The 12,470-nt window shown below is 38.1% G+C and overlaps 1 protein-coding gene across 4 annotated transcripts in view; it reads right to left on the bottom strand.

The window, feature by feature from the left end:
• Sh3glb1 (SH3 domain containing GRB2 like, endophilin B1) overlaps positions 1-12,470 on the bottom strand; it is a 43,163-nt gene that overhangs the window by 29,152 nt on the left and 1,541 nt on the right. For all 4 annotated transcript variants that reach the window (XM_040751666.1, XM_040751664.1, XM_040751665.1 and 1 more), the window contains exons 2-5: positions 5,788-5,929; positions 3,440-3,568; positions 1,841-1,974; positions 270-362 (exon numbers count right to left, since the gene is read on the bottom strand). In XM_040751666.1, coding sequence (XP_040607600.1) covers positions 270-362; positions 1,841-1,974; positions 3,440-3,568; positions 5,788-5,929 — 498 coding nt within the window. The remainder of the gene's footprint in view (positions 1-269; positions 363-1,840; positions 1,975-3,439; positions 3,569-5,787; positions 5,930-12,470) is intronic.

The following is a 12,470-nucleotide window of genomic DNA, read 5'->3' as shown; positions in this document are numbered from 1 at the left end:
AATCTTTTAAAAAAGCATACTAGCCAGTGCAGCTGTAGGCCCTACCTCAGTTTTGGTGATTAACACCTCTTGATAATGACTATTTTGTATCGATTTGGATGTATTTAGTTCTGATCAATCTGTTTCAAAACAAAAACCACATCCCGAATGCTGCCATACTCTATTCTGTACTCTGTATTTGCATGATGTACTAGTAAAATACTTCAGTCTTTCAAGTTATTAAGCTGAAATGTTTTTCTATTAGAAACAGATAAATATATACTACTTACTGAACTTTTAGTTTCTGCAGCTTTTGCCTTTTTAAGTCTTGTTTTTGCAGCATCCAAATCCAGTCTCTTATTCTGTAATAGTTTTCTTTCTTTCTATAAATAATCAAAAAGAACAAAGTAAAGCTAAGGAGGCTAAAATGCATAAGCCATCCCCATCTGAGGACTCATTCTGCATGGAGCAGTGTGCCAGTTCAAGAGAGGCCGTGGCCTGACAGGTGTCCTTCCTTTCTGTTTGATACAGGATACTCACTATGTGGACCAGACCAGACTGGCCCTCAACTGTGGCAATCCCCCTGCCTCTGCTCCCCTAATGCTACGATTACCAGCATATTATACCCGACACTCCTCCCCCCTGCCTCTTTAAAATTACTTTAAAACATTCCAGATTTTGAATCCCAGAAACAAAGGTGTGTTAGTTTTAATATCTTCCCATGTTTCCCTCCCACCAGGATTCCCTCTGGAGAACATTTGGCACTACCTTCAGCTGTCACAAGGGTGTTAATAGCACTTACCAGGCAGACCTAGGATGCTGTTAGTCATCCCACAATGCACTTCAGCTTCCACAACCAAGAGCCATTTGGCCTAGTGTTGGAGGTGGCTAGGCTAAGAAGCTCTTTCAGACTCTTCGGGAGGCCCAGGACATGGCCTGCAAAGTCCTATGTGATCTCCCTTACAGACTGGGCAGGCTGTTTTTAATATGCCACAACACCAAATGTAACCCAACTACTCCAAAACAGTTAGTATAATGCTAACTGTAATAAGGGTCTGTTTCCTTAATCTTTGTATTTTATATATTAGATTTCACCCATCTGATATGTTATGATTTTTTAATGGATGGGAATGAACCCCAGACTTCATCAAGCAATACTACTGAGCCATAGTCTTGGCATAAGCTAGTATCTTCCTTAGTTATCAATTTAGGCCAAGCCTAAACTACTTCTGTATACAGAGATAAAGCCATGGTTGAGCATACTGAAACTTCCCAGGACATTCTGTAGTATAGAATATGCAAATTAAAGTTTGAAGTTGTATGTACAACAATGAGTAGTACTGAGTAAGTCTTAAAGAAAAATATCCCTTAAAGCTTCCTTTTTTGTCAGCAGTAAGACAAGCTTTATGGACTAACAGATTAAGTTTAGAAAGAAACATGACAACATAAATGCTTATACAATAAATAGCATTTTAAAAGCAAAAACACTTCTTGGGATATACAGATAAAGTATAGGAGCCAAAATAATTAGTAGGTTTCCAGCTCCAGTTTAAATTAACATGCAAGCATACTATAATGATATTTTGTTTTCATAATTGTTACAGGAATTTCTTCATAGATTTGAGTGTTGGTAATGCATGAAAATCAATGTACAGGCATATTAACAATGTGGGATTAAAAACTAGGGATTATGTTAGCAACAGTCCTTTCATGAGGTTTAGTTTGTGTTCTGAAGAGTATGTACTTGTTTAGAATATGCAAGTGTTTTAATCTGCAACATTACCACTACTAAGAGGCTAGATTATCTATTAAAAAGTAAGCATGGCTAAATTATGTGACAAATGGAGTATTTCCAACTCACTGTGATTGTTTTGTAATCCCCTTCTATGAAGTTTCTTAGAGGCGTGAGGAAATTTAAAGCTGATGTTTGAATCAGCTCTCTGTCAGCTGTTCCAATTCGCTTCTGTGTTTCTCCACATTTAATAAGGGCATTGCCTGCAGAGGAACAAAAACAAAAGTTTTACTTTTTAAACTATGCCCAGATTTTTAAGCAGAGTTAGAGTAGAGCACACAGAAAGAAAAGCACGTAATCAGTTTAACATGAGATTAGATCCCGAGTGGGAAGGAGACAAGAACTCCTGTCTCTGAATACACACATCTCCATTTGATTTGGTACCTGTGTGGTCACAGATATTTCCTTGTTTTCAAAATGGGCACAACAGAATTTATACTATTAAATATACAATTGTTATGTTAAATAGCAATACCCTGTTCTCAAAACTCTAAGAGATATAAAAAAGTGAGGATTTACCAAAATATCAAATAAATATATTATACTGTGCTTAGAACAATGCCAGGAAACCCATTTTTTTAGCGATTATTTTCTATTAATAGAGTCTCAAAGTCTAATTTCAATTATCAGGATACATTCACCAGAATTACTAGAAGCACAAAGAGATTAAGAGAAAGAAAGTTTAAATATCCTAATATTCATGTTCTTCTAGATCTCTGTTAGCTAAGGAAGGGGCTGAGCCTTTATGAGATCAGGACAAGCAAGCAATGACGTGTCTCTAAAATTAGAAGTTACAATTCAATTTCAAACTTAATCATTCCAGATTTCTCAAAGATTTAGATTACAAAGAATACTTAAATGCTACACACACATATATGCATATATATTTAGTTGACTAGTGGCATTAAAATTCAGGTTTATTCCCTTCTGACACAGAATTTTAGCATAGATCTGAAGTAGTCCTATGTCACAAGAAAATTAAACCTGATAATAGAAATATGGAACTTTGAGGTCCCCGTAGTGCCAGAGATAGCTTAACGGGTAAAGGTGTTTGCTGCTAAGCCTGTCAGTCTGAGTCTGACTTGGGACCCACAAGATAGAAGAGAGCACTGACTCCTACAAGTTGTCCTCTGATCTCTGCATAAGCACTGTGACATGTACACACATCCATACAGACACATGAATTCTGACACATGTACACAGAGCAGAAAAAGATGTAATAACAGCATAGGAACTAACAGAGCTGGGTTACTTACCTGTAAACACCTGATAGAAAGCATGAACTAGAAATACAAAGCATTCTGTGTATCCAGAGGAGATGACTGCTAACATACCCTGGATGCTGACACTGCAGAGGTCAAACAAAAGCAATATGGACTGGCCAAACATTTACTTGAGTGGAGTACTTCCAATGCAACATAAATAAGCACTGAAAGTTTTAATGTAAACAATTACTACTGCAGTGAGATAGTGAAGACCAATCACATGAATTCATTTAACTTTTAGATCTCAGAAAGAGGTGAATGCTCCTCTAAATAACTATTTTTCCTTCAAAAATTTAACATAATCAACAAAGTTAAAACTTATTCTACCATATGCTGATATTTTTAAACAGTAAAAATCTAACTGTAAAATGATTTCCTTTTGGAACCTTTCACTTTCACTTACCATAAGCTGTTCCTGGACCAAACTCAGTCCCTGCATCAATCATGTATTGTCCCAAAAGTTCTGGGTTATTTATACGACTTGGTGCTTTTCTATCCAGTTTCTCATAAACAAATTCTTCTATCCTGGCATCTAGGAGAAAGGTTAGAAATACCAGTGTTTCAAATGAAGGAAAAAGGCAGGCATGGTGGACTCCAGCAACTCCAGCACTGGGGGAGGAGGGGAGAACACTCCAGTCCATGGGCAGCGAAAACCTCCCTCTCAAACCAAAAAGAACTTTAAATAAATTAGCAATTATTTCAAGAGCAAAATCACTTAAAAGTTTGTTCTCCTTCCAGCCATTCACTACCTCTTGAAAATATACAATTAGCATTTATTCAAGTATGTATCTTTAAGTCTAATCACATATAATTATGTTGACTATTATATAATCTCTAAAGGTTTATGGTTCAAAAACCTGGTAATGTATCTCACTACAAAAACATTCTAAAGTTAAACTTATTATTTGGGTATTCTTTGAGATCTTAAGTTTCAGAAGAGGAATTATAAACTTAATATCAAGTGAAATTGCCTTTAATCTACTCTAAAGTTACTTTTATCATTTTAAAATCAGGGATATTGAGCTACAGAAATATGTACACAAAGTTTCTAAGATCCAAGAACTACATCTACATGTTTTTAGCATGAACATGTATTAATTCTCTCTTATGGAGGAGTCTAAACACAGGCACCAGAGCTTGAGGGCTACGACTGCCCTGCCTTGGAACAGTCTTCAGATCCACTGACAGTATGACACCTAAAACTTGTGCTCATATGCACACACATGGGGCCTTGTGGCAGTCAGAGGTTAAAACGTTTGGTGTCTTCCTAAATAACAGTGAAAATTGTTTTTGTTTGTTTTTTAAGGATCTGAAATAGTAATGCAAATACTTTACAAGTTGGCTAAAATAATGTTATTTATAATACATAAAAGGGTTAGTTTGTAATACACAAAATATATGAATTTAGATGACATCAAAAGACTACTAGCTTTTTTGACAGAGTCTTCTGCAAAACCATAACAACTTTAAAGCAGAGCTTAAAAACCTTCAATTAGTTAGGCATAGTGGCTCATGCCTTTAGTCTCAGAATTCTGGAGGCAGAGGCAGGAGGATATCTGTGAGTTTGAGGCCAGCCTCATCTACTTAGGCAGTTTCAAGCCAGCCAGAGCTATACAGTGACACCCTGCCTCAAAAGAAAACCAAAAACCAAAAAACCAAAACACTGCCAACCAAGATGCGTCATTTTGAAATAACCACCTATGAATGCTGACCAGGCTTCACGTTTTTTATTGTGATTTTCAGTTATAATTGCATTTGACCTATATGGTCAAAATGTGAATTCTAAATTGATTTTGATTCAGCAAATAAAATCTCTGGTATATTAGTAAAATACTGCCTCATTTCACTAAGTCATTCACCAGATATGAAAATATGCAGGCAATTCTGCTGTAACATTATATATTTATGCATATTTCTCAAAATATCAAATTTATAGGACTTTCAGGGAAAATAAAAGGCTACTTTCAGTCTATATAATTTTATAATCATAGCACTAAACAATCAACCTGATTTATTTGCTGGAAAACAATGGAGAGAAGGATAGGCAGGCACTGTATTATATTCCACTATTTGCCAGTTACTGAGCTTACAAACTGTATACACATGTGGGACCTCTGGTCAGAAAAACAGAAGTAGTTTTAAAGTATAGTTGTGAATAACTTAAGTTTTCTTTAATGATCAAGAAACAATGTACCATGCCCATGATGACCAAAGATACAAAGCCTCACTCAAGGCTTACATTTTTAAAGGTTACTAAGTATAACTACAATGGCATACATTATTAGGATTCTTATACTGCTGGGAATTTAAGATTGGAATTTTACAATGTGCTCACAATGGCATCAGGGAAAGGAAAACAAGCATTGTTGCTTTTCCCTTTAGTTTTGATATTTAAAGCACACCTTAAAAGACTAGACGTCTATGTGTGAGCTTCTAGGTGAAGCTCCACTTCGTTAGGACTTTGCATATGAGTACACTTAGCAATCCCATTTTGCAAGGCTATGTTGACTTGTTGTGGTTGTCCAAAACTCAAATGTAATAACTCACGGGAAAATACGAGACTTAAAATGTCAGGATTCTACTAGTGTTTCTCTAAAGTTGTTAAGAGACACACAGAAACATTCACCATCTCTTCTTAACCCAGATACACATAATAAAAAGGCCACAGACCCAGAAGAGACAGACTCTACTTTGAACCTTAAAAACATTTACTAACAACACTTAGGGCCGATGAGGAGCAAAGCGTCTTACTTGGATTTGGCTGCAATAGCACTTCAGTCTGCTTCATTATTTTTTCTGTCCATATTTTGGTACATTCGGCTTTGCTAAGGAGGTTTTCCAAGTGAGCATCCAATTCTGTCTTCTCTGCTTGGCCAAGCTTTTCTTCTGTGAACTGTGATTATTTAAAATGAGTACATAAATATATAAACACATCTCAAATACATGTTAGAAAACTATCAGTAAGTGAAAACCAAATTCAAATTCAAACAATCCTAAACATGTAAATAATTACACTCCAGGCTTGTTTGTAAGGCACTGCTTATGACGTGTGTGTGTGTGTGTGTGTGTGTGTGTGTCGGGGGGGGGTATGGTAATGCATCACACTCCTACATCCTACTATAGCACTTATGATAACTATCTTACGTATCCTACTAAAATACATGATGTGAATTCTGCATTTCCTGGTCCATAAACATTTCTAACAAAGACTGAAGTTTGAGTCGTCTGAATTTGAGTTCAGACCCTGACATGGGCAAGCTTTTTTCCCTTTTGTATCCTTTCTTATAAAAGTGATAAAATAATGTTCTTTTTGAGATAAGGTTTTACTGTGTAGCTCAAAATGGTTTTGACTGTTTTCCTAATTCAGCTTTCCAAACAATAAATATTTTGAGAATTAAGACTGTCTATCGAGAAAAAAAAAGGCTGTTTATAGAAATAAATATCTACTTAGTCAGGTAATTGTTATTCAGATTTGAAATTTTAATGACATATATTACTTATAAGTTTTTTTTTTTGAGACAGGGTTTCTCTGTGGCTTTTTTTTAGAGGCTGTCCTGGAACTCCCTTGGTAGTTCAGGATGGTTTCGAACATACAGAGATCCGCCTGCCTCTGCCTCCCGAGTACTGGGATTAAAGGCATGCGCCACCAACGCCCAGCAATAAGTTTAATTACACCCAAGTCACACATTTATGGGACCTTCTGAGCAAGCATCACTTGGGTTGTTTTTTCAGGGAATGCCCTAACAATGTGTTTATAGGATATTCTTTGTTACATTATTCACACAGTACAAGTATTTTTTATAAGATTTTTTTTAAAAAAAGAACTTAAATGTGTGTGTGTGTGTGTGTGCATTTGTGTATGAACACATGGTGTAGGTGCCCACAGAGTCCAGAAGAGAGCAATGAATTTCTGAAGCTGGAGATACAGGGGTTGTTCCTCTGTTGTAGGAATTTAGCAGTCACTGTATGGGGTAGATAGAATGAACAGGTGTTTTTTTAAAGAAGTACTCTGACCTTGAAGAATCCTTGTAGAAAATAGTGATTGTTTTGCTGAAGGGGCATTGCATCCATCCCATGACTCTGGTCACAAGATGCCTCAGGCACAACCAAGGTGCTCGAATCATTGTGTATTGCAAGCACTACAAGAAAGGACTGGAGTCATGGGGCGTGTGAAGCTACCCTTCAGGAAGACATGTACATTAGGTCAGGGACCTTAGTATGAGCTGATACTTTGTGTAGCAATCAATAAATACACATCTGTATAGCTCCTCGGGGTTCAGTCCATCAGAGAGGCTGGACCTGCCAGGTGCCACCTAGGCTTAAAACTTCATCTTGGAGTGCCTCCTTCCTTTAACTGACCAGCACTACATGGTGCACCCTGGCTGAACTCAGGTCCCCTGTCTGCAAGCACACTCAGTATGCACTCTCATCTACCGCGCCATCTCTCCAAAGTGGAGGGGTCTTCTTTAACGATCAGAAAGGGAGGTTGGATACACTCACCACACCCATTTTTAATATAAGCAATGTCTATATAATAGAGAAAAAAGGTCTCTGGCCATATGGGGCCTTTGGTTACTTTCAATTAAACAGCAGAGGTCATATCTGAGGCTCTACATCATCTGTAATTTTCTTCTGCAATGTCTAATCAACCCTTGGTGATTAGTTAACAAAACAATGTTTACCTCGCCCCCCCCTCCTCTCATTTCTTACAGTTCTGTCTTTTGTTTTACTTTCTGAGTTTTATATCTGTTTCTTTGGGTCTCATTCTTCTAAGTTTCACACTTTCAAAGGATTATCAGCACTCCAAAGATCCTATATGGGGTCAGATCAACTACTTCCTTGAGACCCCCTAAACTTGCCATACATTGGCCACCAGCAATCAGTACACTACCTATGAACTGGGCAGCAGTAATAGCAAACCCCGATCCCAATGTCAGTCATGTCAACTGCAACCTCATTCTTGGGACAGGGCCTGGTATTCTTCACTTCTTAAGGAGTCTAAGAATCCACTTGGAGAGGTGTACATCAGAATTTTACACGTTAAAGCATCACCTCCAATAGTGAAGGAAAACTCAGAAAGCATAGTGAGAAAGGAAACACACTTAGGTGAACATCATCTTTAAAAGATGATCAAGAAAAACTTAAAAATATATGCTATTTGTTCCTTTATTCCATTTATTCCTTCAACAAATATTTAGTCTTTCTTTAAAACTTTAAATTACAATTTATTTATTGTATCTGTGTATGCATATGCAGACATGTGACAGTCAGAGGACAACTTGTAGAAGTAGGTTCTCTCCTTCTATCTGGGTCCTGGGAGTAGAATTTAGATCATCAGGCTTGGTGACAAGTGCTTTTACCTGCCAAGCCATCTCCCAGGTTCTCCATAAATACTAAGAACGTACGTGCGCGCGCGTGTGCTTGGACAGACATTTAGGTTTCCAACAAACAGGCAAAGTTTCTGTTTTTAAGAATATAATTTTTTTCTTCCAGAGACAGGGTTTCTCTAGTTTTCTGGCACTCGCTCTGTAGACCAGGCTGGCCTTAAGTTCACAAGAGATATGCCTGTTCCTGTCTCCTGAGTGCTGGGACTAAAGGCATGCGCCACCACCACATGGCCTGAATATTTTGTAGAGAGGAAACAAAACCTAAATAATTAGAGAATAAGCATGCAAAGGTTTAAAGATACTCAACACAAGACCAACATAAGTGATTCTATTTTTTCCTGAATGATATAATAAATCTAAGTAGAGAAGAATAGCCATTTGGAAGAGGAGGAATCAGGAGAATCCGGGACATCTTCACTGGGGACTGAATGAACCTGGAAGAAGCCAGGAGCAGCGTCTGGGAGAGGAGCTTAGAGCATTGCTGCTTGTGAGAAAGGAGAACTCACCACTACTGTATCCATATCAAACGTTAATTGAATAGATCCACTGCAGAGATCAACATCATTAATTTAAAAATTATTATTCGTTAGGTCAGTCTTTGTGTGAGGTACCCTTCGAAAAACAAGTTAAATGGTAGAACAAACTGAAAGGTACTATAACCCCTTCCCCTTTCTAGTATATAAAATGTCAATTTTGTCTAGTATTTTAGAAATACTAGATTTAAAGGTACAGATTAGAAACCATTAAAGCATGTTTACGATAGTGACTCAAGAAATAGTCACTGCATTTATCAAGACAAGTTAGGATTCAGGCAAGTTTTGTGACAGTATTTCAGAGAACTAATGGTTAGAAAGTTAATTATTTGGGAAAAATACTTCATAATCTCTTTAGTAGGGCTGTTGGATTAGTATTTAAATTTTTCTTATTTTTTTTGGTCTCAAAAAATATATTGAGAATTTAAGAGGGCAAAGGTGATATTTACAAGTCCTGTATTTGCGGCTCTAGGACCAGGCTGGCGGGAAGGCTTCTCGCAAGGAAAAGGTTTCCCTTTACAGCTATGGGGTTTGAGTCTTCAAAGAAACAAGAAAAAGGCGAATCTTACAGAACTTTATCTAACTGTGACGTCTAATCGTGGCTGTTACCCTCACACACCTGGTAGAAGGAAAACCACAGAGACACTGCCTCCCTCAGATTGGCCTGCAGGCATGTCTGTGATTTCCTTGTGAACTGAGGTGGGGGCAGCCCACTATAGGCAGGACCATCTGTAGGCAGGTGGTCCTAGTCTCTATAAGCAAAGGCAGCTGTGTGTGAGCCTAGGAACAGCAATGCTCCCCTACCGTTTCTGCATCAAGGTTCCTGTTTTGGCTTCCCTTGCTGGTAGATTGTGACCTGGATGAATAAACTCTTTCCCAAGTTGGTTTTGGTTATGTGTTTATCGATTACACAGTAAGAAGTGGCTTACACAGTAAGAACCTTCAAAAATGAGAAGTCTTTTACTTTTCAGGGCAGAAGACAATGAACAAAACAAACCTTCAATGACAGTAATAGTAAACTCCTTATGGACAAAATGGAAGTCTCTCTCAAGAGTCTGAATGTGTAGACTGTTTAGAAAACAGTCCTGGAGAAGGAAGGCCGCATGGACAAGGGAGGAAGAGCCGGCAAAGCGTTCTAGCATTCACATTCTAAACATAGCTTTGTTATTTGTTTTCAAAAACTTCCACTAATTTACCATTAGCATCATCATCATTATTATTGAGAGGCACACAGTCATGGTATACGTCCAGGCTGGCCTTCAACTCGATTTTCCTGCCTTACCTTCCCGAGTTCTGGCATTGTGATATGTGCAACCATGGCTAGCTTATTTCCTTGATTTTTTTCCCCCCACCAAGAATATAATGTATCTTTGCTATGCTTCTGAATTTCCTCATTTCAGGGCTCAGTTTGTGTGAGAAAGGTCCATATACTAAGGTATGTGTCTCATTTACATCAGATGAAAAATAACCCTTACAGGGTAAGAGTACTAATTCTACCGAGGAATGAGCTGGGGACTGGCGTGACTGAACACTCTAAGTGTCAGTTTGGGGACTAATAATTACTTGTTTACTTTGCTACCATAACCCAAATGCGCCAGACTCTGCCTCCTTGTGCTGCGGATTTGTTCACAGCACTGTGGGCCTAGCTTTGCTTCTTACAGGAGATTCATTCAGTTAGTTACTGAATTAAGGATGGCTTATATGCTATCTTGAATTAAAAAAAGTGAGAGGTGGCGAAGGCAGATACATAGTAAAACTGTTAATGTTATATTTCTATTTCTTTATCAAAATGTAAACTTCCAAAAAAATAGAAATTTTCCATGATCTGACATGTGGGGGCTCAACTTCTCAAAATTTACAGTCTGATGCAGTTTTTCATACTATTTCATCTGTAGTCCAGTAAAACAGCATGAAGAAAGTTTAATTCCTTATATATTGTCTCTAAACACTGCTGTCTGAGTTGGGGGCATTATAATAGGCACTGGATGTGTTAGTACCATTCAGTCACTTATACATTCTACCCTAGTATTTTTTTAAGTATCAAGACTTAGCTACCTATTTATAGACTTGAACAGCTTCGAAGTCATGTTTCTTTTTAAAACAAGAAATTGACTTTCTAATGAAAAATGTCTAGGAAAAATGAAAGTACCTATTGAGTACCTATTGAGCAGGGAATGGCCCACTTGTTTTAAAGCACACTGTGATTTGAAAAGGAATTATGTAGGGATGAGAAAGCCTAGTTCTCGATACTACTCTTCACGGCACAGGTCTTAACTATTTTTAGCAGGAAACTTGGCACTTTGGCATTGTACCCATGATCACCACAGCTCAGATAGTAACTCAGTCATTGACATTAAATGCTGGAATAAGAAAGATGTTTTGCTGTAAACTACTACACAGCATTCTAGTTTTCCTATTTTATTTTAGAAACACCCTTTCCCCTTAAAACCTTAATTAAAAACAGACACACAATAAACTAACAGTGCAGTGGAGATGGTGTAAGGAAACTTCACAAGCCGCCCCCAAGTCAGCTCCAACAATCCTAAGAAGCTGCTCTGCTCTTCTACCTGTACAGCCAGCCTCCACTGTGGGTTCAACCACAGTATTTCAGCATGGGACACTAGCAGTTACAGACACTGCCAAAGGGCACCTAACACTCAGGAGATTTTCTCCACTTCAGATTTCCCCTTCTTAATAAATGGTGAAGGCAAAATCCGAGGAGTCATTTTTAACATCTTTTTCTCATACTCCAGAGCCAGCACTGTCAGTTAAGTCACAAACAAATACACTTTGCCTGGCCTGTGGCCACAGCTCTCTCCCACCTGTATCTTTGAACTTGCGTCTTGTCTGGAAACCTTACTTCCGAACAAACTACATACACTTGTGTCATTACTTCACGCAGGTCTCTTCGCACTTCATCCTATTAGGACGGCAGGCCTAACGCTCCTATTTCCGCACTATGACAATTATCTCTACTGCTACCCTATTAGCTACCCTCACCTGGTATACTCAGAGTCTGTATCTACTAGGCTGTAAATTGCATGAGGAGAAACACTATGTGCTGCTAATCAGCGGTGTTCCTAAGACGGAATCTAAGCACGGGACATATGCCTGAATAAGACTGGGAATTATTTGCCGGCTCACATGCTAGATATAACTGAAAAACTGTTTTAAAAACGACTTGAAACAATAAGCAATTAAAATTCATTTGAGAAGTGCAGCTTTTAAGTTTTTCTATATTTACTTTTTAAAACGGAGTCTTTCAATAATTTAGGTTGAATTTCATAAGGTGCCGTGTTGTGGCAGGACGCGGCATGTGTCTGAAACACAGCTGATTGTATTAAGCTGTGGCATTATGTATTGCCACATCCTCGCTAACGATCCAGAACAACGGGTACCGCGCTAACATCCCACCACCACAAGCTCTGGTCCTGACTGGAGGCCGTTTCCTAGTTCACCTCCCGCTTAACCATACAAGTCTGGGAGGAAGGAGGATAAAGTATGGCAGTTAGCC

The sequence above is a fragment of the Mesocricetus auratus genome, unplaced genomic scaffold (assembly GCF_017639785.1).
Source record: "Mesocricetus auratus isolate SY011 unplaced genomic scaffold, BCM_Maur_2.0 Super-Scaffold_100009, whole genome shotgun sequence".
In the NCBI taxonomy this organism is placed as follows: Eukaryota; Metazoa; Chordata; class Mammalia; order Rodentia; family Cricetidae; genus Mesocricetus; species Mesocricetus auratus.
Note: the sequence above shows the minus strand (reverse complement) of the source record. Positions and strands in the feature narration are given on the sequence as shown.